This window comes from Vulpes vulpes, chromosome 8 (genome assembly GCF_048418805.1).
Source record: "Vulpes vulpes isolate BD-2025 chromosome 8, VulVul3, whole genome shotgun sequence".
NCBI lineage: Eukaryota > Metazoa > Chordata > Mammalia > Carnivora > Canidae > Vulpes > Vulpes vulpes.
The window spans coordinates 60,284,592-60,307,258 of record NC_132787.1 but is presented as its reverse complement, the minus strand read 5'-3'; the positions used below and the strand labels follow the sequence as shown (position 1 = coordinate 60,307,258).

At 36.3% G+C, this 22,667-nt stretch overlaps 1 protein-coding gene across 7 annotated transcripts in view; it reads right to left on the bottom strand.

Annotated features, from left to right (window-relative positions):
* Positions 1-411: 411 nt before the first annotated feature.
* PHTF1 (putative homeodomain transcription factor 1) overlaps positions 412-22,667 on the bottom strand; it is a 41,100-nt gene continuing 18,844 nt past the window's right edge. For 5 of the 7 annotated variants that reach the window (XM_072766840.1, XM_072766841.1, XM_072766843.1 and 2 more), the window contains 14 exons: positions 18,195-18,351; positions 16,618-16,752; positions 14,306-14,465; positions 13,248-13,421; positions 13,053-13,142; positions 11,822-12,043; positions 8,771-8,899; positions 8,096-8,368; positions 7,208-7,339; positions 6,608-6,694; positions 3,132-3,287; positions 2,037-2,132; positions 1,477-1,602; positions 412-943 (listed from right to left, as the gene is read on the bottom strand). In XM_072766840.1, coding sequence (XP_072622941.1) covers positions 923-943; positions 1,477-1,602; positions 2,037-2,132; positions 3,132-3,287; positions 6,608-6,694; positions 7,208-7,339; positions 8,096-8,368; positions 8,771-8,899; positions 11,822-12,043; positions 13,053-13,142; positions 13,248-13,421; positions 14,306-14,465; positions 16,618-16,752; positions 18,195-18,351 — 1,958 coding nt within the window. In that variant the 3' untranslated portion in view covers positions 412-922. The remainder of the gene's footprint in view (positions 944-1,476; positions 1,603-2,036; positions 2,133-3,131; positions 3,288-6,607; positions 6,695-7,207; positions 7,340-8,095; positions 8,369-8,770; positions 8,900-11,821; positions 12,044-13,052; positions 13,143-13,247; positions 13,422-14,305; positions 14,466-16,617; positions 16,753-18,194; positions 18,352-22,667) is intronic. The other 2 variants (XM_072766844.1, XM_072766845.1) reach the window with 1 other exon arrangement.

Sequence of the window (22,667 nt, the reverse complement as noted above, 5' to 3'; positions counted from 1 at the left end):
GTCTCTCATAAATAAATAAATAAAATATTTTTAAAAAAAGAGAGATAATTCAAATCATCAAAGGCATAACTTGGCTGAGTATAGACACTAGGGACCTGAAATTGTACTGAGGGTTGAGTACATTAAGTCATACAACAATCAATGCTTCCCTTAGTATTGTGATAGGTAACAGCTCAGATGATTTACATGGAAACCATGTTGTATGATGGACATGAATGAGTACACTTCTCATGCTGAATTACATGGCATGATATATGCATGTCTCTTTCACCAACAACTATAGTTATTGGGATTAACTTCAAAACTGTAAACTAAAATTTTCTCCATAGTTTAACAGAAATTTGCAGGTTAAAAGGTTATTTTTTTTCTGCAATAACAAAAAAAAAAAAAAAAAAAGCCTCGAAACCGAAATTCTCCAATAAAGTTATTTTATTTGGGTTCAACCTAAAATAGTTTAAATTTGATCTCTCTTTGCTAGAGGAAAGAAATCTCCAATTGTATAGACTTAATAGAAAAGTACTGAATTTGCCATTTCCAAAAGAAGGTATTTTCTTCATGCGTTGGGGATCTACCATAGTAACCCAAAAAACTACTTGCAGTAAATAAAACTGTCACAGCACTGAAATGCCCCAAATCAATTTCCTAACTGAGAAAGTTGTCCACATGTTACCATAATACATGATCTTTAGTCTTCTGACTATTCATATTGTTTGAAAACCATGAAAATACAGTTTTTGGCATGCATGCCCAGCTGGAAAAGGATTTGTTCCTCTGAAAACACCACTCCTAAGATTAGGCAGAGCGGAGAGCACCTCTATGTGTGAACAAGCAGGTAGGTGTCTCATGGTTTCTGCAGTCATCTCCTTCCTTAATGGGTAAATCCTGATGCCAGCAAGGGGAGATTCCAGGCACATGGCTCAGCTTAGGACTTAATTTTCCACAGCTAAGAAAAGAAAATCATCAAAATGAGTTAATTTTAAGACCAACAGTTGGGGTTTACAGGTCCACTTACATGACTATGAAGCAAGAACCCTTACATGAGAAGAATAGCAACCATAAGACACCACAGAGGAGAAACATCAACAATTTCCAAGGCTAAAAATTCCACCCTGCAGTTCACAGGTCATGGGTTTTCATTCATTCTGCCTCAGTGTATTCCCTAGGTGAGAGGATGACCCTTCCCCAGCCTGTGCTATTAGACTGACATGAGATTCAAACTTGATTCTGTGTTCCATTCAAGAGCACAGTCTATTACACTTGTGTCACATGAGAAAACCTAAGCTAAGAAGCCTGTGCACCACCATCAAAATGTCTATTTTTTTACCCCAAGGGTTCTTTACACAAGTCTCCAGTCTTCCAACCTCTCACGCTCTCACACACATACATGCACACAAACACAGTGTGAAGAGCAAGGATTATTCTATTTGGTCAATTTTAAGACTAAGGCAGGTGCTACAAAGTACTGGTCACACTTACTCTTATATTAAATCCTAGAAGATCACTTATAACACCTGAGACAGCAGAAAGGATAACGACTCGTGTGATATTATAGATTAAGGGATTCATTGTCAGTCCATAGAGTCTAAATGGTGTGTCCAGCTCCTAGAAAAACATGGAAGAATGGAGATAAGATACATGGCCTCTCGATGGCTGCCAGTTATTTCTGGGCTGCTTTTAGGTCTTGGGTGAGGATGACTGCAGAAGTCATTTTTTCCTTCATGTTCAGTAGCTCTTTAAAAAGAGACCTGTAATGGACTCTCACCTACTTTTCCACTAGAAATGTTCAAAGATGGGTTTGTGTGATATGTTGTGATGTTTTTTAAATGTTAATTTGAAAAATGTAACAGACTTTAGCAATCACCAGAACCTGGGTAATGAGATGGGAGGTTTTTTTTTTATATAGTCATTAATCCCAAACTGTCAAGTTGGCATTTTGAATGTACACAGACCAGTATCTATCTGTTACTAGAGTCTTCTCCAATACATAAAGTGTTAATTTAAGTGCTCATAAAAGTGTATCACAGGATATTACTTACTTTCAATAACTTGGTGGACAGCTTTAATACATTATTTACGAGAGTAAGCTGTTCTTTCTTATTTGGCTTCTTCTCCATCTTAAGATATAAATTAATCTGAGGGAAAAAAGAGAGATTAAGGCAAATATCAGAGAAAAAGATATACATACTACACTAAGTCTGGCAGATTCGAGGATATTTTCAAATAAATTCTGAAATTCCTGCAGCTACTTCTACAGAACATAGATGTCACAAACTCTACCCTCAGCTCTTTTGGTCACATCTGGCAAAGAAAAGGCATTTAGTGAATTAAAAAAAAAAAAAAGATAAAGTCATTTAAATATCAAAACAATGAAAAGTGTAATATTAATTACAATATAACCAATAACATGTGAATTCCTTAACTTCAAAAGCTCTGGCTTATTCATTTTGGTGTCCCTCACATAATCTAATATCCTTGTGAAACACTAATGGAATATAAGAAAATAGCTGCTGCTTTTAACTTGCTATATCCTTATTTTTTCTCTGCTAGGAAATATTTTCCACTATAATTCTAAGGCAAAAATAGAAAATCTAATGATACTAAATGTTTTTATTTAAAACTTATGGATAAACATGAAATTAAATACAAACAAAAACCAAAAAAAAAAAAAAAACCCTTTATACTACTCTGTATTTATAAGAAACACTTCCCAATCTTACTATCCATTCACATACTAAAGAGCAAGTATTTTCCAAACACTGAATGTATTCTATGGCTGATACAGAAGAAATTCTAGAAGCTTATTAAACACACTTAAATGACAAGTATTATAAAGATCCACTTGATGTGGAATATGAGATTAAAAGCATGCTCCATTACCACCAATAAAGATATCTTTATAATATACAAAATACTTTCAATCCATAAGATCTTAATTCTTACAATCCTGGGAGCAGGGGGGAAGATTATTACCCTCATTTTATCAGAAGGAAACACTTACATGGTAGCAGAGTGACTTATTAAGTTCATATAGCCAGAAAGTGCTAACTCTAGATTTAACCCTGAATCTTCTGCACAAATCTTATTATGTCATCTCTAAATTCAGAACCAAATTGACAAGGACCAATCAATACCTGTTCAGTAAGTAATATTGAAACATTGCTGTATTTCTTATTGGTTTCAGAACCCAGTGAGGCCAGACGCAGTAAGAAAAGTAGTAAAGCTGTTTCCCAGATCAAAAATTCCCAATTATAAGCATCATTCAGGAAAGTTTTATGCCCTTGGAGAACCTATGCAAAGAATCAAAAAAAGTTAAGTTTTTCATTTGTCTCAAAAATCTATAATTATCACTTTACTCTAGAAACTTAAAGAGGTTTATAAGTTACCAATATTTTACACTCAAAGCAGAAGAGTCTCAATACTTATATAAAGTATTATCTATTTAACTAATCACTCTATTTCTCTAGGTTCCCAGATTTTTTTTTTCCTTTGCATGAAAGACAGCAAATTCTGGAAGTAACAAAGGAGGAAATGTACAAGTAAAATAAGACAAACACATTTCAGTCTTTTAAACCACTGGTGTGCCCAATCACAAATACACGGTGACCATTTTTTCAAAGTATTAAATTTGCATTTTAAAAAAAGATTTTATTTATTCACGAGAGACAGAGAGAGAGAGAGAGAGAGAGAGAGAGAGAGAGGGGCAGAGACACAGGCAGAGGGAGAAGCAGGCTCCATGCAGGGAGCCCAAAGAGGGACTCAATCCCAGTACTCCAGGATCACGCCCTGGGCCAAAGGCAGTGGCTAAAAGGCTGAGCCACCCAGGGATCCCCTTAAATTTGCATTTATATGGCTAGTAGAGCTTCCTAAAATATGTGGCCCATCCTACAGGTATGACTAGAAAATCCTGATGATCGGTTCTTTGCTCCATTTTTAGGATCCAAATAATAGCAGCAGCAGCTACCAGTTATCAAATGCCTATTATGTATCAAGTTTTTTGGTAAAAGTCTTTGTTTTTTTCAAAATTTACTCAAGCGAGCTCAAGATAAAATGGAATTTATTGAAAAATTCACTGAAAAACCAAATGCTAGCCTTTTGAAAACCAGGAAGTCAAGGAACAGCTCCCCTCTCCATTTCTCTTCCTTGAGGGCCATTTGGGCTCCCATCTCCCCACTTCTTAGCTAATTCTGTTGCCTTGCAAGACCTTTTTTTACTGCTACCCCTCAACTTTGACTTGCTCTAGTTTTGGTTTATCATAGTACCCTATTGGCCCACTGACTCCTACAGACCTTTCTTTTCCAAAGTCCACCACTGTTATCTCAGGTTTTCAGTTCTAATTTCCAAAAGAGGGATACATTTAGCCAACCAGTTATAACTAGGGGATGAAAGGAACAACTAATACCAATCTAGACCCATCTTTTCAGCAGGGTGGTGTTTGTTGTGTAGCAATAGATAACACACAAACTACAGCCAAATGGCTATAAAACCAAACACAAAGAAAAACTTTTATTTTTTTATTTTTATTATTTTTTTTAAGAAAAACTTTTAAAACCAGCCAGAGAAAAAGGATGTTACTTTTAAAAGAGCAGCAATAAGACTAACAGCTGACTTCTCAAGATAAAAGATGGAAATCAGAAGATAACAGGATCTAAAGGTACTGAAAGTAACTGGCAACCTAGAAATGAATACTCAGCAAAAACACCCTTTAAACACAAAAGTGATAAAAGACATTTTCAAACAAATAAAAACAGAATTTATCACCAAGCAGATTATGCAAACAGAAGGAAAACAATTCCAAGAAAAAGAGAAATCAAGAAACTAATGAAAAGCAATGAAAAGGGTAACTACGTAGGTAAATATAAATGAATAATTGACTACAAAAAATAGTAATTACATCTTGTGGGTTTAAAATATATGTAAAATTTAAATGAAGGACACTAATAATGGGTGAATGGACAAATGAGATAAAGTGTTCTAAGGGCCTAGCATTACAAGGAAGCAGAAACTAATAAATTATTAACTATAATAAGCTAAGGATATATTTTGCAATCTCTGAGGTCAGCAGGAGTAAAAGAACATATAGTAAGTTAACAGAGAGGATTAAATGGAATACTATAAGATATTAGATGAATAAAAGACGGCAAGAAAGGAGCGAAAAAAGAAAAATTAATAGGTAGACCAAATAAGAACTAAACAGTATTTCTATTTGTGGTAATTACATGAAATGTAAATGAGCCAGACAATCTAAAACACTAAGACTGTGAAACTGGATTAAGAACAAGAACCCCCCCCCCACACACAAAGCTATGTCGATTACAGGGAACATGACTCAAATATGAAGACAAAATAAATGAAAGGGCAAAGATACGCAAAAATGAATCAAAAGACAGTTGGTATAGTTAATATAAATAGAATAGACTTTAAGTTAAGAACATTAGATTCAGAGACATTTCATAAGGTCATGAAAGATAAAGATAGCCTGACATCTGTCCAGGTTAAAGAAGACTAAAGTGACAGGACAACTAAATGCAACATGTGGTCCTGGATTGAGAAAAAAAGAATAACTATGAAGGTCATAAGAATTGGCTTCAAGATATATAAAGTAAAAACTGACAGAAATAAAAGGAGGAAAAGAGAAATCCACCATCACAGTGGACTTGAACACACCTCTGTCAATGGCTGACAGAATAAGCAGACCAAAGATATGAGTAAGAATGGAGGAGATGCAAGCAATTCAACTAATAAACTTGGACTAATTAGAGAATGTTGCTCGCCCAAACAACAGAATACAAGTTCTTTCAAAGTGCTGATATGGATTTAATGAAACTGACCATATGCCAGATAATATAGCAAGCCTCACAAATTTCAAAGGAGTGAAAACATTCGAATATGTTCTGACTACAGTAGAATTAAGACAAAACTCAACAAATGGAATGATGCAAGGTAAGGCCTGAAACTTCTTGTCATCAAGAAAGCACAGAAGTCCACCCTCCACCCTCAAATTGATACAAGGACTTGTTGAAAGGATACAGGAGGGAGCTTCAACGGTCCTCCCCACTAGCCACATCTGGGATGATTTAGTCATCAAAAGAAACAGAGTAATAGATTATAATCTGTTGGATAAAAATCAGAATATATGAGTCTGGGAAGGAAGAAAGGGAGGGAGGGAGGGAGGAAGGAAGGAAAGAAGGAAGGAAAGAAGGAAGGACAGGAAGGAGGGAGGGTGGAAGGAAGTAGGTAAAGGTCAACCACAGAGTGAAAATTAAAAAATGAAAGAAAGATGAAATTAGAAAAATCACTATTTTGTAACCCTCATGGAATGACAGCTTTATTATCAGTCAAAAATTGCCAATTAGAATTAGAGTGATCTGAGGGTCTTAAAGCACTGAGAATTACTTTATTCTCATTTCAAAAGTAAGGAAAGTTAACGAGCATTCAACATAGCAAAGGAAATTTAGATACATTAAAAAATGGGTATTTCAACATAACCATGCCAGTGCCTTGCTCTTGAGAAATTAATTTTTGTCATATACACACACACACACACACCTAAAATAGTGAACCATATCATAATTTCCATTTTTCATTAAAACAGATAAGAAACTCTTACCTGGGCACAACAAATGAAAGCAATCGAAAGTGTCAGTAAGAAGACTGAAGATACAACCACATCAACTGAACGCTGTGGCCCCCGTCTCTGTGGAGTGAGATGCAAGTTAATGTGTAAGATTACAGTTAGAGACAGCAATGGACCTCACATCATTTGCACTCTGAATTTCACTACATTAATGTGAAAATAGATATTTATAAGAAGTTTCTGGAGTAGGATTTTAACACATTTTGGACATGTTTAAGTTTAAGCACTGAAATTCGTGCTGTTCCAAATTAAGAGTGTGAGTGATTCACGGATGTATTTTCAGCTGGAATATTTTCCAAAAAGTCAGAAAAAGATGCAATTTTCAATTTATAATTCTGTCCTAGGAATTTTAATTTTCTTTTCCCTTTCTAAGCTCTTATTTACTTACCTCCACCAGCTCAGCAGATAGATCACTTCCAACTTGGTGTCCAGTTATGTCTGTCAGCCATTGACACAATCTGTCCGGCACATAGAACTAACCACCCTGCCCACTGAGTATCTGCTGCCAGGAATTTCACTGAGGTTCTCTGCATATTCTTGAACACATTCTATCATTAGTCAAATGAAACTCACCTTTAGAAAGGAACGCAGTGATAACCATATCTTAATGTTCTCCACTTTTTTAAGTCTGAAATGAGGTATTTCGTATTTCCTAGCTTTCCTGGCAGAGGTAATATGGCTGAAGAGTTTTGCAAATAAAAATCTCTAGAGAGTTAGAAAAAAAATCACAAAGTAAAAGGTACATGTGTGTATCTGTGTATATATTTATATAATTATAAACAATATTCCCAGTATATGAAAAATAACAAAAGGATGAAATTTTAATCAGTGATCACTCAGACCAAGTCAATAGTTCATGACCCTGTTGCTTCCAAAGCATATTTCATAATAATATATGTCTTCATAATATGGTACACTTTTGACATTTTCAAGGAATATTATTTAGAAACTTTTGTGAATCCCCAACTTCACAAACACAAATGTTTATACAGAATTCTGGTTTAATCCCAGATTAAATTTCCATTTAAAATCATGTTTTTTGCACATATCACCAATAAGCAAGTCCTCGATTCCTAATTCTTATCAAAATTCAATAAATTTATTTCTCACTCACCCATTTTCCACAGAAACGTTTTCACTCTGAGAATTACTACATATGTTATGGGTAAACAAGGACAAAGGCACATTGAGGCACAGGTGCCATGCAGTCAGCTAGGCTCACTCTCTGCCTAAGCCACTTACTCTTACACATGAACTCAGCGAAATGCCAAATTACAACATGTCATCTGTGAATAATCAATATCACAAGTGTTAAACCCACAAATACCAAAGCCCACTCATCAATCCTTTATTGCCCACATTAACTTTTGGAAAGGGAACAAATCAAGAGAACAAAATCAACTCAATGGCATATCATACGCAAAACCAGAGGCAAGAAATTTTACTTAGTTCTATACTGACCTGTTTATATGTTCTCTCTGCCACACACATCATGAAAAAAAAAATCCAAGTAAGACACAATCGTTCAAAAAAGTTAATCATAGACAAAATAACAATAGGTGTAACAGGTGGTGCCCCACAAAAGAGAGTCATGATCTCCTCAGCTGAGATGGACTTTAGCTGGTCAAGGCTTTTCTCGCGGAAAAGTCGATGTAGAAAAGGAAAAAATGCTAATCCAATGGTGACGACATTTCCCAGCATCTGATAACCTACTCCCTGCTGATATGCATTAACCTGGGAATTAATTTAAAATGTCCATCATTACATAGTTAAATGGAGTTGTGAAGCAGTATTTATCAAGTACTATTTAGATTATTAAAAACTGTTTTATAGCTAAAAGAAGTACAAATAAAAATGATGTACAGATTTATGACTTTTAGATTTTATTTAAAAATCAGGCTTAAATGACATAAGGAATATTTGCAGAGTATACCTGAATAATTGATCATGTTCACAGAAAACTTTGTTACAAATAAAAAAATATTCTGCTAAGTAAAGATTCTAACTACAAAATTAAAAATATATGTATTTGTTTCAAAAGCAGTCAGTGTTTTGATTACTGAATAGATTGATCCTATCAAATAGCTGATCATTAAACAAGTTTTCTGAAAATTTTGAAAACTTATGAAATCTTACCCTGCTCATGATGATGCCACTTATTTCCAACACAGACATATCCATCTTTTTACACTCGTTCCCTTCCCAGATTATTGCACTAACTCGATCAGAGGCAGGACTTGAGTTCTGAAGCCAGAATAAGTGGTTCTAAAAAGAAAAATATAAAACTATTTTCATCCACTCTTTTTTGTTTCTTCCGTTGGATTTTTTTCCCCATTTTCCAGCATCCAGGCCACATTCACCAGTGTTGGACCTCATCATTCTATTCTCTCCTTCCCAGAGCTCATCATGCCAATGGCCACCTCTGTGATGCTCATCTCTGGTCCTTTTTTCTTCAAAAAGCCAACTTCTTACCTGGAAAGAGGCTAAACATCTGTGATGACGGGAAGTAGGATTCCATGATCTCCAACGTAGCTTCCCTGTCTAAATGTCTGGAAGTAAGGCTAAGCTTGGTGTGTTTGTGGCATGTTAAGGAGAGAAGTATTTATAGAGAGCAATGTGACTGTACTGGCGGTAGCAAGAAGTTAGGTAGGAGAGCCTCTGATAGGCCTTCCACGTTACATGAATAACCGAGGAGTTAAGCCTTTCTCTGGTCTAATCAGGACACAGAAAAGCATAGAAAACTCAAGAGGAAGCTCAAGATTTAAAAAAAAGTACCATTTTCTTCTGCCACGTAAGTTCTTATTCTTCAAGTACTAACTCAAGTCCCCTTCACCAACACAGTCAGCTCATTGGGACAAGTCTCGCTATTTTGCCCTTCTCTGAAATTAGACCCCTAGTGTATCAAATTAGCACATAATTATATGCTACTTTTCTAGTGTCCTCTACTTATTTCCCCTATAATCATCTTGTCCTCAAACTAAATTTCTAAAAAAGGACTACATGGCGTAGATTTCTTCTCTATCTACTACAGTGCCTAGCATAATGCTGATGAGCATTTACTGATTTATTCATTGATGATGCCAAAAAATTATATGACACACCAACTATGTAACACGCACCACAGATACAACAGGAGGATGAGACAGATGAGGTCCCTGACATCAAGAAGTTTAAGATTTACGGAGACATGATTAAATAAAGTTACTACACGGCATGATAGGGGGAGGAAAGAGGGCTTTGCGAGCAAATGAAGAAGGCTTCCTTAGCCAAGACCTGAAAAATAAAAAGAAGTGAGCTGAAGGATCGAGTATCAGAGAAAAGAGTGTTCCAGGCAAATAAGCCAGAGGCACATGGGGAATGGTACAGCTCTGAAAAAAGTCCAGTTGAGATAAAGTGTAGTATGTGAGAGCAGGTGGGGGTATGATCAGAGATGGGATTGTATCGGTGCAAAGAGAGAAACAGAAGAAAATAATCCTAAAGGGGGAAAATAGTAGTTAAAGGATTTAAAGGGGAATAGCATCATTCGGGCTGCGGTTCTGTGGAAGAACAGACAAAGGAAGCAAACCCACAGAAGCTGCTATAATGATCCAGATAGCCTCAAGCAGGGGAGACACAAGTAGACAGACAGATATTGTTCTGTGGAGTCAAGGGGATATAAGGACAGATATAAAGACATGTGGAGAGGGTGGGGTCTCCAAGGTTTCTGTCTTAGGTGTGGTTGGTGAGGGCATTCAAAAATATGGGGAATAAAAGAACAGGATAGGTAGGGGAATTGGGAAATGATGAATTCCTTTTGATACAGAGAATTCCGTATTACCCAATTATTATTATATATGCCTTAAAATTATACTGAAAATCCCAAAAGTGCAAAGGAGGTCAAGATTATCAGGATGCTATGCAGAACTACTGAGGGCTAATGTGATTTAGATGAATCTTCAGACTGAACGTAAAGGATACTTAGATTCAAACTTTGATAGCAAAATTGAAAGAAAAAAAGCTTAAAGCTTTAATGAGAAAACATACATTGTTTCTGACTAGGTTTTAAAAATTGTATACATTTAATGAAGCAGGATTTTTTTCATGAAAATGCATAACCTAAATCAGTGATATCCTAGAATGAAGAAAATTCATTAATTAAACAAATGAATATCCACCATCCCGTATTTGTACATCACTGTGGAAATCTTTAGCCTAAAGAACAACAACCAAAAAAGAATCACATTGTCGCCAAACATCTGAAACGTTGATTTGAGCGCCACTTCTAATCATTCAATCTATCCAGCAGTGGAGAAAGCTCTCTCATGAAGTAATAATCAGTCCAGCTCCAGAAGTATTTAAGTAGAGGCCATTGATGATCTGGTGGGGATACTAAAAATAATGCTAACATCTCCTGGGTGCTTACTCTTTGCTAGACATTGTGCTAAACACTTTATATTATCTCATTAGATATATCACAATGGTCCTATGAAGTAGTAACTATTATTACCACATGAGAATTTCTACATCAGTTGAGGGTTCAAATACCTTCTAAGCAACCTCCAATTCCAGGCTGATTTTATGATATTAATGCAAAGCCTAAAATTAAAAGCATCACTTGGTTTATACATTATTAGAGAAGCAAGCAATGCCATCTCTTAGTAATTCATGTATGACATGAAATATATAATATAATACGAACATACGAGTTTGATGGACCATTCAAACAATCCTGCTCACATAAAATGAACATTAAAGATCATTCTAAGGAAAATGAGAAAAAGTATTATGGACAAAAATTTATTTATTTATTTATTTAATTTTTATTTATTTATGATAGTCACACACAGAGAGAGAGAGGCAGAGACACAGGCAGAGGGAGAAGCAGGCTCCATGCACTGGGAGCCCGACGTAGGATTCGATCCTGGGTCTCCAGGATCGCGCCCTGGGCCAAAGGCAGGCGCTAAACCGCTGCGCTACCCAGAGATCCCGACAAAAATTTAGGTTACGGCAACTTGAGAGTACTTCCCCCTGAGTTCTAATACCAACATCTTCACTTTCAAATTATGCTGAATTTCCTCATCTCTAAATGAGAGATAATAATAGTATCTATCTTATACAATTATTATAAAGTCAAATGAGATAATATGGTACCCAGCACATGCAAATATATAGTACGTATTGGCTATTATTACCATCACCTTTACAGACCTGCTGAAAAACATCTTCTTTGGGGTCACGTTTGGTCCCTGAGTGAAGGGTATTCACATGGGCCCCTTCACTGTCACTGGTGACAGATGACCGGCACTCTGGGCCATGCAGCAGGTCGTCCCATAGCATATCCTCAGTCTCCGAGTCATGGCGGGTGCTTTCGGAGTCTCTTCTTGACATGTTGAGGCTTCGAGAACCACCACTCATGCCAGACCTAGAGCCCTTTAAAGGAATACAGAAAAACAAAACTGTATCTTTATCTTCATTCATTTTTAAAAGCAATCATATATCTGAAATAAAATTAAGACAAATTATCTGTGGTGATGGCTGGCAAGCTTTCTTAAGTTGACCCCATGGAGTCATTTATTCACAAAGCTTCATGTTACAATTAAGACATTTTAACATGTAAATGTAAAACTGTGATGACTCTCTACCAAGCAGGACTTTAAAAGGACTTCCTCTAAGAAGTTATTGCCAAATCATGAGATTGTTCGACTCAAGTTCCCTGAGATGACAGTGACCTCTGCAAGCATATCCAGAGGAACTACCCTGGATATAGGTTATGACACACCCACAGTGTCCCCTACTCTAAATACCATGAGCGTGACTGGAAATCTAGTCATGTCCCAGGGCCTGGCCAAACCTGGAAAGGCTAGTCAGGCTGAGAAAAGGATGCCCGAAGCAGCTCTCCTGCAGTACAAACATAAATATGCAAGTTTTTCCACAACCCCAACTGCCTTGTCAATCAAAACAAAAACCACACTACCACTAGCTACCCCGCTCACCTCTGAGTGATAATATTCCAAATGGACAACATGCCTGTTAGCTGCATGATGAGATCTGCTTCTCCCACCTCTCAGGGGTCTTTTCTCAAAACTTTGTCTTCATCAGCATCAGTGCCACTTACAAGGGAATGATGCTTAAGAATAAGGTCCTTACTCCAAGTAAATATTAGGGAGCCTTCTCGTCCTCTGGGGATTGACAGAGCTCGTGTTGAGCATCATGTCATCTATGATGCCTTTAAGGTTAGAGTCAAAGTGAAATAGAGCTCCTTCTGGGGGTGAGTAGCCATATGAAAGTTGCCAGATGGGGAGACAGACAGCTGGTGGTGGGGGAGGCCAGGCAAATACAACTGCTACTTTAGGACAACCAATAAAAAAGGCAACGGATACCATTATTACTACAGTTAAGGCTATGCCTTGAACAGGGACCTGTCAGAAGGATACATTACCTGACTGAAGGCTGCTGATTCAAACTCTGACTCAGCCAGACTGTCCGAATCCCGTGTAATGTGACACCACTTGGTAGTGGTTTTCTTTACCTGTCAAAAATCAAGCCAACAAACAAAAAGAAAACACATCCCATGTCTTGTTACCATTTAATGATTTTGAAGTCAATGCCGATACTTTCACAAACGGAAGATTACCTGAGTGTTTAGGTGCCTGGTAAGTATGGATTTTCTATTCTTAACTTCACAGCCATTGTCACTTGAGGCTCCTTCCACACTCCTACGCAGCATCATCATCTGCGTCCGGGCTTCCCCATCCTCCTCACTCGACAGTTCGTCTGAAACCCCATTACCCAAATGCCTAAAAGCCTCCTGCAAAGAGAACAGCAATTTCTTCACAGGGGACAGCCCAAAATACTCTAGGGAGCTGCACACGTGAAAATAAGCACGTAGAAACAAAGAAACAATCAGAGGGAACCCAAACTGACCCAACCTATATATTACTTGATCTCAATAAAGAAAAATAGTGAACTTCCTTGGAACTCAACAGCCTCACTGATGTGCTACATAGGTTACGTAGAGGTTAGAAGCACAGGCTTGCATCTGAGTCACGGCCCTTCTACTTCTACTTATTAGTGATGTAACTGGAAGTGAGTAACTAACCTGAGGCCCCATTTCCGCATCTGAACAGTGATGATAATGAAAGCACCTATCTCACAGAGCTGTGAAAACAATCAGATGACTTACTACATGTAAAGCGCTTAGAATAGAGCCTGGTTGCAGTAATGGCTCAAGAACATTAGCTATTTTTGTAATTTCTCTAATTTGTAATTTGTTAATTTCTCTAACAAATGAGAAAATATTTCAAGACTATAAAGTGGAAGTTTTAGAGACAGAACATCTCTGCTACACCTAGAAAACAGTTTCCTGAACCCCTACCATATTCTCACTGCATCGCTGGAATACAGCTCAGTAGCCTCTACACTGATCTGTTGATCCAGTCAACCTACCAGCCCACTGCTAAGGCTGGATCAGTAGCCAATGACATAACAGGTTCTGTTCCTAGAAAAGAATAAACTACAGTCTTCATGTGCTATTCTCTTTTGCGTGTCCCATGGATTTACATTTCACTTATTTGTTATGACAAATTACATAAAACCATTAGTATCTATTTGATATTTCCAGTAGTCTAAGAATAGGAAAATTTTACATGGGAAAAAAAAGATTTTTATATATAGTACTCATCTAAATCTTACCCTACGGCACTTTTCTCCATCTGAAAATTTTGCTTTCTCTCTTGTTTGCCACATTCTAATCTCTGGTTGACATTGTCTCTTCTTAATGATAGGATGCAGACAACTTGAGTCATTGTCAGTTTCAGTCCCTTTGTTACATATTAATTTTACTTTTTTAATCCTAATTTTAAAAAAAGGAAAAAAGATTACTAGCTTGTTTTCTGTAAGTACCATCTTTCATGAAATCATTTGCTTTTGAAGAATTCAAGTTGATCCTTGAACAACATGGGTTTGAACTGCAAGCACCACTTATTTGTGGATCTTTTAAAAAAATACAGTACAGTATTATAAATGTATTTCCTCTTCCTTATGATTTTCTTGATAACATTTCTTTTTCCTCTAGCTCACTTTATTATAAGAATACAGTAACATAGTACATATATAACATACAAAATATATTTTTATCAACTATTCATGTTACTAGTAAGGTTTCCAGTCAACAAGCACCCTTAAGCCCTCTGTTCAAGGGTCAACTGTATATTATTCTAGAAATTAAGAAAATTCAGAAATCATATTTTTCAGGCTTTAGCTTGCCTAAGGGTGTAGAAAGCCAGAATACAGATATCTCTAGTTTCCAAAGACTCGTCACAATTAATTTTGAGAGCAAGCCTCTTCTTTTCAGTTTTGCAAGCAAGTGGGTTCCAGTCTTCACTTTCCCTCTCAAACACAGTGCCAATGCCTACCTCACATCATCTGTTTATGCCACTCAGAGAATGTCTTCCCCATTCCTGTCTTTCAAAGACCAGCAATTCTTGGCTCCTTCATTATTCCTGTTGACTACTTCACCCCTGAATAATCACTCCATCTGCTGAACTGCATGGCCTTTAGTCAGCAGGTAATCACTTATGATATTTTTACACTGCTGTGATTGCATCATATTCTTATCTTCCTAATTAGATAGTAAAATCACTGAGAACAAGGATGCCCAGTAACTAGCACAACATTCAGCATAAAGAACCCAAACTAAAGAGCATAAGTAGGGTGCTTAGATGGCTCAGTCGGATAAGCATCTGCCTTCAGCTCAGGTCATGATCTCAGGGTCCTGGGATTGAGCCCTGTGTCGGGCTCCCTGCTCAGGGCAGGATCTACTTCTCCCTTTCTCTCTGCCCCTCCACCTCCAAATTGTGTGCTTGCTCGCACATTGTCTCTAATAAATAAAATCTTTAAGAAAAAAAAGAGTGTAACCTATCTTTAGAAAAGTATGCGATTATATAGGCATTCTTCACTTTTCAAAAGTTCACACTCTATCTCTTTGCTTTTATGAAAGACCTATGTTAGGACTGGTTTTTGCTAGCCGAAAGAACTCTGAAGAGGATTTTTGCTTTTATGAAAAAACGTAAGTGAAACTAGCAATCAGCTTGTTTTGCAGCAAGCCAATAAAGAAGCAGCATGCCCTCCAGTGGCAAGGGTGGCCCCTTGGCGCTCCTTCCCTGGGAGCTACCCTCTAGCATCTCAGCATTAAGCTGCCAGAGCTTTCAACTGCATCTATGAGCATCCATGCTTTGTCTCAATTTCTTTTGTGCATCTGCCAGCAAGCTATGTTCTAAGGTATCAGACAATCCTAAGAGAGGTTATTTTCTTAGGTCTGAGAGGGCTCAAAACTTCTTCCATATAAATTAATGGTAATTGCTTCTTCACTTCATTCCATTTCGGCCCACAAAAGGTTTCATAGGAACACTCTACTTTTGGAAAGTGAGGGGAACATGTACTTAATCTTCAAAAAAGGAACTGCAAAAGCATTTTGTTTTTGAGTCAAAATCACCAACATATGACAAAATAAGTATTTCTTAGAGTCATACTAGTGTTGTCATGACACTGCAAAATCAAGAAGGAGATAGAATTTCTCTTGGATCCATTTCCCTTTCTGTACTACTTCCCATAAACACCAGCCTCCTGCATCCCATTTCTAAAGAGGTATCAGCTTCCACACTGAAAAACACCCAATCTTTTAAAAATTCTTTGTTCCCCTCAAGATGTTTGTCAATATGGCTTAAAATATTTACCTTTTCCAAGTATTTATATTTCTGTAATCGTGTGGTCTACAATACCATTAAAGATCAAACAGAATGAAACTTTTATGGTAGACTCCTGGACTTATGGATAACGGGACAGACAGTGGAGATATCTGAAGGAAGTAAATCCTTCTAGAATGCTTAAAACTCAGACCACAATTATAATATGCTTATATTGCGTTCTCCTAATTAGATTACATACTAGGTTAATACTGACATGAATATATAATCAAGTAAACATTCCAATGTGAGACTTCCCACCTGTTGCCAAAGAGAGTACCCCAAAAACCACCAATAAAGGGAATAGATTCCAAAGTTTCTACTCCTCTGACTTTATCAGAGGAGGTATTTCCATTTTCTCGGCTCCCATCACCATTGACAGTTTTCCGTAATTTTCTACAAAAAAAAAAATTCAACAGCTTCAGATTCAAGAACTTTCATATTTATGTCCCAAATATCACTACAGAAAATGATCCCATGGGCAGCCCCGGTGGCGCAGCGGTTTAGCACCACCTGCAGCCTGGGGTGTGATCCTGGAGACCCAGGATCAAGTCCCACATTGGGCTTCCTGCACGGAGCCTGCTTCTCTCTCTGCCTGTGTTTCTGCCTCTCTCTTCGTTCTCTCTGAATGAATAAATAAATAAATCTTAAAAAAAAAAAAAGAAAGAAAATGATCCCAGTGGGCTACAATGTGAAATGAAGTATAGTAAACTTCATATAATGAGAATGAATCATGCAAGAATGTTTCTGACTGAAGGTTAAAACTGGGTTCCAAACCAAACTCCTATGCTATCATTGTGTTCAATATTTCAAGAAATGGAACTGATATTCCAAAATATTACTAGAAAAAAATTTTCACACATATGACCAAAAGTCTTCTCAGGAACACTCAATGCCACCAGCAGAAGGAACAATTCCTTTAAATATGGATGTCAGAAATCTGTATGCATTGGGCACACTTTAGCAGAGAACACAAAATACACCAAATGATCACTTTGCATTGATACTTTAAGCAGTTAAAAGATCTCTTATAATTCACCAACGAGATACACCACATGTGATTTCCTTAGAAATCATTCAATTGAACAGAATTTTCAAGGAACCCTTTAAAAACATTTTTTTGAAAATAACATTCAAAAATAAGAATAAATATGTTGAAATTCATTGTACCAAATGAAAAAAATCTTCTTGAGTAACTGTTTAGGGGAAAAAATCTACATATATTCTGAGAGATGATAATATAACTTTTGGAAGGTAACAGACCTACATTTACCTAAAAAAAAAACCTTTGACAGTTCCAAAACCACACACATAACTAATGAAAACATGAAGTGAAGTCAATGTGTAGAAAAGTCAAATTCATCTCTGTTAAAAGCTTAGAACACTTTGAAATCATTCTTATTATTTACCATTAAAAAAAAAGGTAAATATAAAAAAAAAGGTAAATATCTTAGTAGCACTAATCCAATGTACTAACATCCTTGTTTATACAGTGAATTTTCACCAAATTTTGATTGAGACTGTAGTTTGAAGAAGGTTTTCAAAGTCACTATTTAAGGTAAATTTTAATAAAGGACAATACAGCATCACAGATTTTTCTTTCTTTTTTTTTTTTTTTCAGATTTTTCTTTTTAAACCATTCTTAATGACAAAATCCCACCTGGGATTGAGAGGTCATGACGGTTTCTTAGCATCAGAAAGAAAAGTAAAAGCTAAACGATAATTGAAAAGACACACAAAACAGGAAGATTTTTCATTGTTTTCATTAAGGATTTTGTAAATCTGTACCATGCCCCTCCCAGAAAATACCCAACTAGAAGTGTAATTTCTCATTTTACCTTCTTCTCCTATTTCCATTGTTTCCCGATGGTCTTGTTATCTGAGTCGACACAATTTGACAGTGGACAGTCCCCATGAGTAACATAAGGCACAGGGGTCCAAGGACTTCACTTACATTCACAATAGGCATCAGAATATATAACACGAGTGCTATAACTGAAAGGAAGAGGTTTCAAAACGTAAAACAGCAAGGCTCATCTTTATATCCTGGCAACTGCATACACTATTGCTACAAAAATCTATTGATGTAAAAAGTACAAGGGAAAAGGCACATCATTTTCTATAGTACAAGCCTCCTGCTGCACATCAGTTGAGTGAAAACTTGAAGCCTTAGGCCACAGAGAAAGAGAAGGATGATGCATTTGAAGGATTTGCTTTCCTGGTATTATAATAATCTAGATATTTCAAAAGGCCCTCCACCACAAAACAGCTGGTGATACATATGCTGTATGATACATATACTATAAAGTGCTGTTCTGCTCAGAGGACAGTATTTTCCAAGGCCCACACTTAAACGGGTGGCAATCAGCAAAGCTGGGATTTGAACCTCAGCACCTGGGCTCCAGAGTCCCTACTCTTAACTACTCTGCTTTACTGCCTCTTCATATATGTATATGAACTGTCCAAAAAAGTAAGTGGTGAAAGAAATAGAAAAACATTAAAAATTGCATCCAAAAGTTCCAGATACAACTTAACAGATCACTTCTTTCAGACTTTAACATAAAGATAATTCTCGTGCTATACAAACTATTCCTACATGGAGAAAAAAGCTAGCAAATTCATTTCGTGCCTTACTACCCTATCACCTAAATATAGCATGATAGCACCAAAACCATAAACAGACCTTGCTGGCTTGTGAATGTGGTTATAATTTACTACTGAAAAGCAAGCAACATGAATGGATTTTCCTCTACTTGGCTCACTGCTATAAGTAGCACATAATGGGCATAAGTAGCACATAATGGGCACTTATATTTGTTGAATGAGTAATTGAAATACTATCAAAGTAAATTTGAATAATTCGCCAACACCATGCAGGGTTTATGCTTGAAGGAAAAATCTATCTCAGCAGCTAGATAGAACAGGACATGTACAGACATGGTAGGTACTTACATATTTGTTGACTGAAATGATTTAATCTAATAATTTAATAACATGTAATTTAAATCACACATATACAAATCATTTCAATTGACAATTGTGTTAAAGGCCTTTGTCTCTGATCCCTGGGAGGTAACCTCTAAATCCTTGGACTTTCTCAAGTGGATGGAAGTATCTTCGTTATTCACAGTGGGCCCCTTGGACCAAACCAGATAGTTTATGCCAATGAAGTAACTATGGATAGTGGTAGTCATACCAGAAAAACCAACCATGTGACTAGAGGGTTGAGTCTTTGAGCCACATTGCATCAGCCTGACCTCTGGGTGGGGAGGAGAGCTGAAGACTAAGTTGGCTACTTAGCCAATGACTCAACTGGTTATGCCTATATAATAAACTCTCAGTAAAAATTCTGGATTACAAAGCTTGGGTGAGCATTTCTGATGGGCAAGAGTCTGTTAGTATTACTGCTACCCATCATGGTGGAAAGGGTACCATATCCCTGAGGATGATGCAAACTTCCTGTTTGGAATCCTTCCAAACTATGCATCTCTTCTAATTCATATAATAAAACTTTTAGTATAATAAAACTGTAAATAGAGCACTTTCCTGAGTTCTGGGAGTCATTCTATGAATTATCAAAGGGATCAGTACAGGACCCTCAAAACTGTAGCCAGTGGGTCAGAAGTAAGGGTAGCCCTGGGGACTTCCAAAGTGAGGCTGGTATCTGAAGTGAGGGGAGTCTTACAAAGGACTGTACCGGGATCCCTGAGTGGCGCCGCTGTTTAGCGCCTGCCTTTGGCCCAGGGCGCGATCCTGGAGACCCGGGATCGAATCCCACGTCAGGCTCCCGGTGCATGGAGCCTGCCTCTCCCTCTGCCTGTGTCTCTGCCTCTCTCTCTCTCTGTGACTATCATAATTAAAAAAAAAATTAAAAAAAAAAAAAAAAAGGACTGTACCTTTGACTTGTGAGTTTGGCCAACTCCTATATAGTGAAAAAGCATTCCATAAAAGTCAACATTTGTTCCTGATTTGTAATTAAAATTAAATGTCAATCTCTTCTAAAATACTAGGAATATAAAAATATGTCCCTAATATACTAAAGAGTAAGTCAACACACATCATACTAATGAAGACACTCTTAATCAGAAACAAAAGAAGGATGACCATTTTTACTATTATTTAATGCTGCTCTGAAAATGTTGACTAATTCAATTATAGTAAGTGAAATTTATGAAAAAGGAGGAGACCAGACTTTCATTATTTGCTTACAAAGTGATTGTATAATTAAAAATGTGAGGGAAGCACTGAAAAACTATTAAAATTAATAAGGGTTTAATAAAGTGATTGATTATAACAATTTTAAACATAAACTAATAGCTTTCAAATGTAACAGCACTAACCAGTTGAAATTTATAAAACAAAAAGTGTCATATCTGCAGCAGCAACAAAAATAAAAATATAAATATTTTACTTTAATATGGAAGCACTGAAGTGCCCATTTGATGGATGAATGTATAAAAAATATGGGATACACATATAATGGAGTCTTATTTACTCTTAAAATGGAAGTAAATGCACATGCTATATATATATATGGATGAACCTTGATAACATTAGGCTAAAGGAAATAAGCCAGGCTCAAAAGAACAAATACTGCATGGTTCCACTCACATGAGGTATCTAGAGCAGTCAAATTCACAGAGAAAGAAAACAGAATGGTTGCTAGTGTCCTGTGCTTGGGGGAGAATTGGGGAATTATTGTTTTATAGGTATGGAGTTTCAGTTTGGAAAGATGAAAAAAGTTCTGGAGATGGATGGTAGTGATGGTTGCATAGCAATGTAAGTGGACTTAATGCCACTTGCTGTATACTTAAAAATGATGAAGATGGTACATTATATGTTATGTACTTTTTATCACAATAACAATTTTTGAGTTTAAGAAGATCTAAGTAGACCTCATAAGAAATAAAAATCCTACAAAGCTTTACTGATATAACAGAAGACTTGATTAAAAGGTGAGATAAATCCATTTTCTCCCCATCCCCCCTCCACAAATAGATCGATGTCTTCATGGGAAGGGCAAGATTCTAATTCCAAATTATTTTTTTGTTTTGATTAGGATAAAATAATTCTATGTTATTTTGAAAAAATAAGTAAAAAACACGTAAGAAAATATTGAAAAAGCAGAATACTAGAGGAATACTTTATATATGAAACAAGTATAGCAATTAAAGAAATGTGGTACATATATGAGAATAACCAGACAAACTGATGGTATAGAATATGTGTTTGGAAATAGGCCATGGTGTATATGAAAATTTAATATATATAACTTAATGTATCCCAACAAGGAAGAAAGAAATTCTTTAATAACAAACATATGGAAAAATATTTAACTTCACCTTTAAGCTACCCAAAAAAGCAGACTAAATAAGCAAAACAATTTTTTGTATATCCAATTAGATAAAAATCTTTAAAATTATAATAATGCTGGTCAGACTGTGGTAAAACAGGCACTCTCATCCACTACTTTCCAAAAGAAGTATGCCACTAGCAATTTCATTTTATGTACTAAGATCCTTATAATGTTTATATTCTTTGATCTCTTAATTCTATTTCAGAGAATAAATTCTAAGGAAATAACATAAAATATGGAAAATTTTGTTCACAATGTCATTATTAATAGGGGAAAAATACCCAGGAACAATCTAAATGCTCACAAAATGGAAACAGTTATGTAAATTATAGTACTTTTATACAGTGGAATATTAAGTAGCTGTAAAAATGATTTATGGTGAATCCATATGAGAGACTCATACAGACATGAAAATGATCATTTTAAATGATGGTGTATCCATGTGATGGAATATTATGCAGCCAGTACAATGACAGCTAGTTAATTACAATTAAATAAAACTAAAAATTCAGTTCCTTATTCACACTAACCACATTACAAGTACTCAACAGTCACCTATGACTGGGTAGTACAGACACAGAATGTTTCTTTCTATCATCACAGAAAATCTGTTGGACAGCACTGTCACAACTTTAGAAAATTAAAGAGATTTGTAAATTCATACACTTATCTTTCCCTCTACAACTTAACCCCCAAAAACCAATGCAGATAAAAGAAAACAAAAATCGCCCCAAATCCTTCCACCCCAACCCAACCTTAACCTAACTCTGTTCTAATTCATGTCTTTTTGCTCACATATTACCATAGTGTATACGTGGTCCCATTTCAAAAAGTATTCCTGGGAGGCAGTAGCCACAAAGTGGTAAAGAGAATGTGCTGGGTTTCCTGCACATAGTGAGAAAGCCAACATCACGTAATTGTGTAATACAGAGATTATAACAGATTCCTGGGGAAT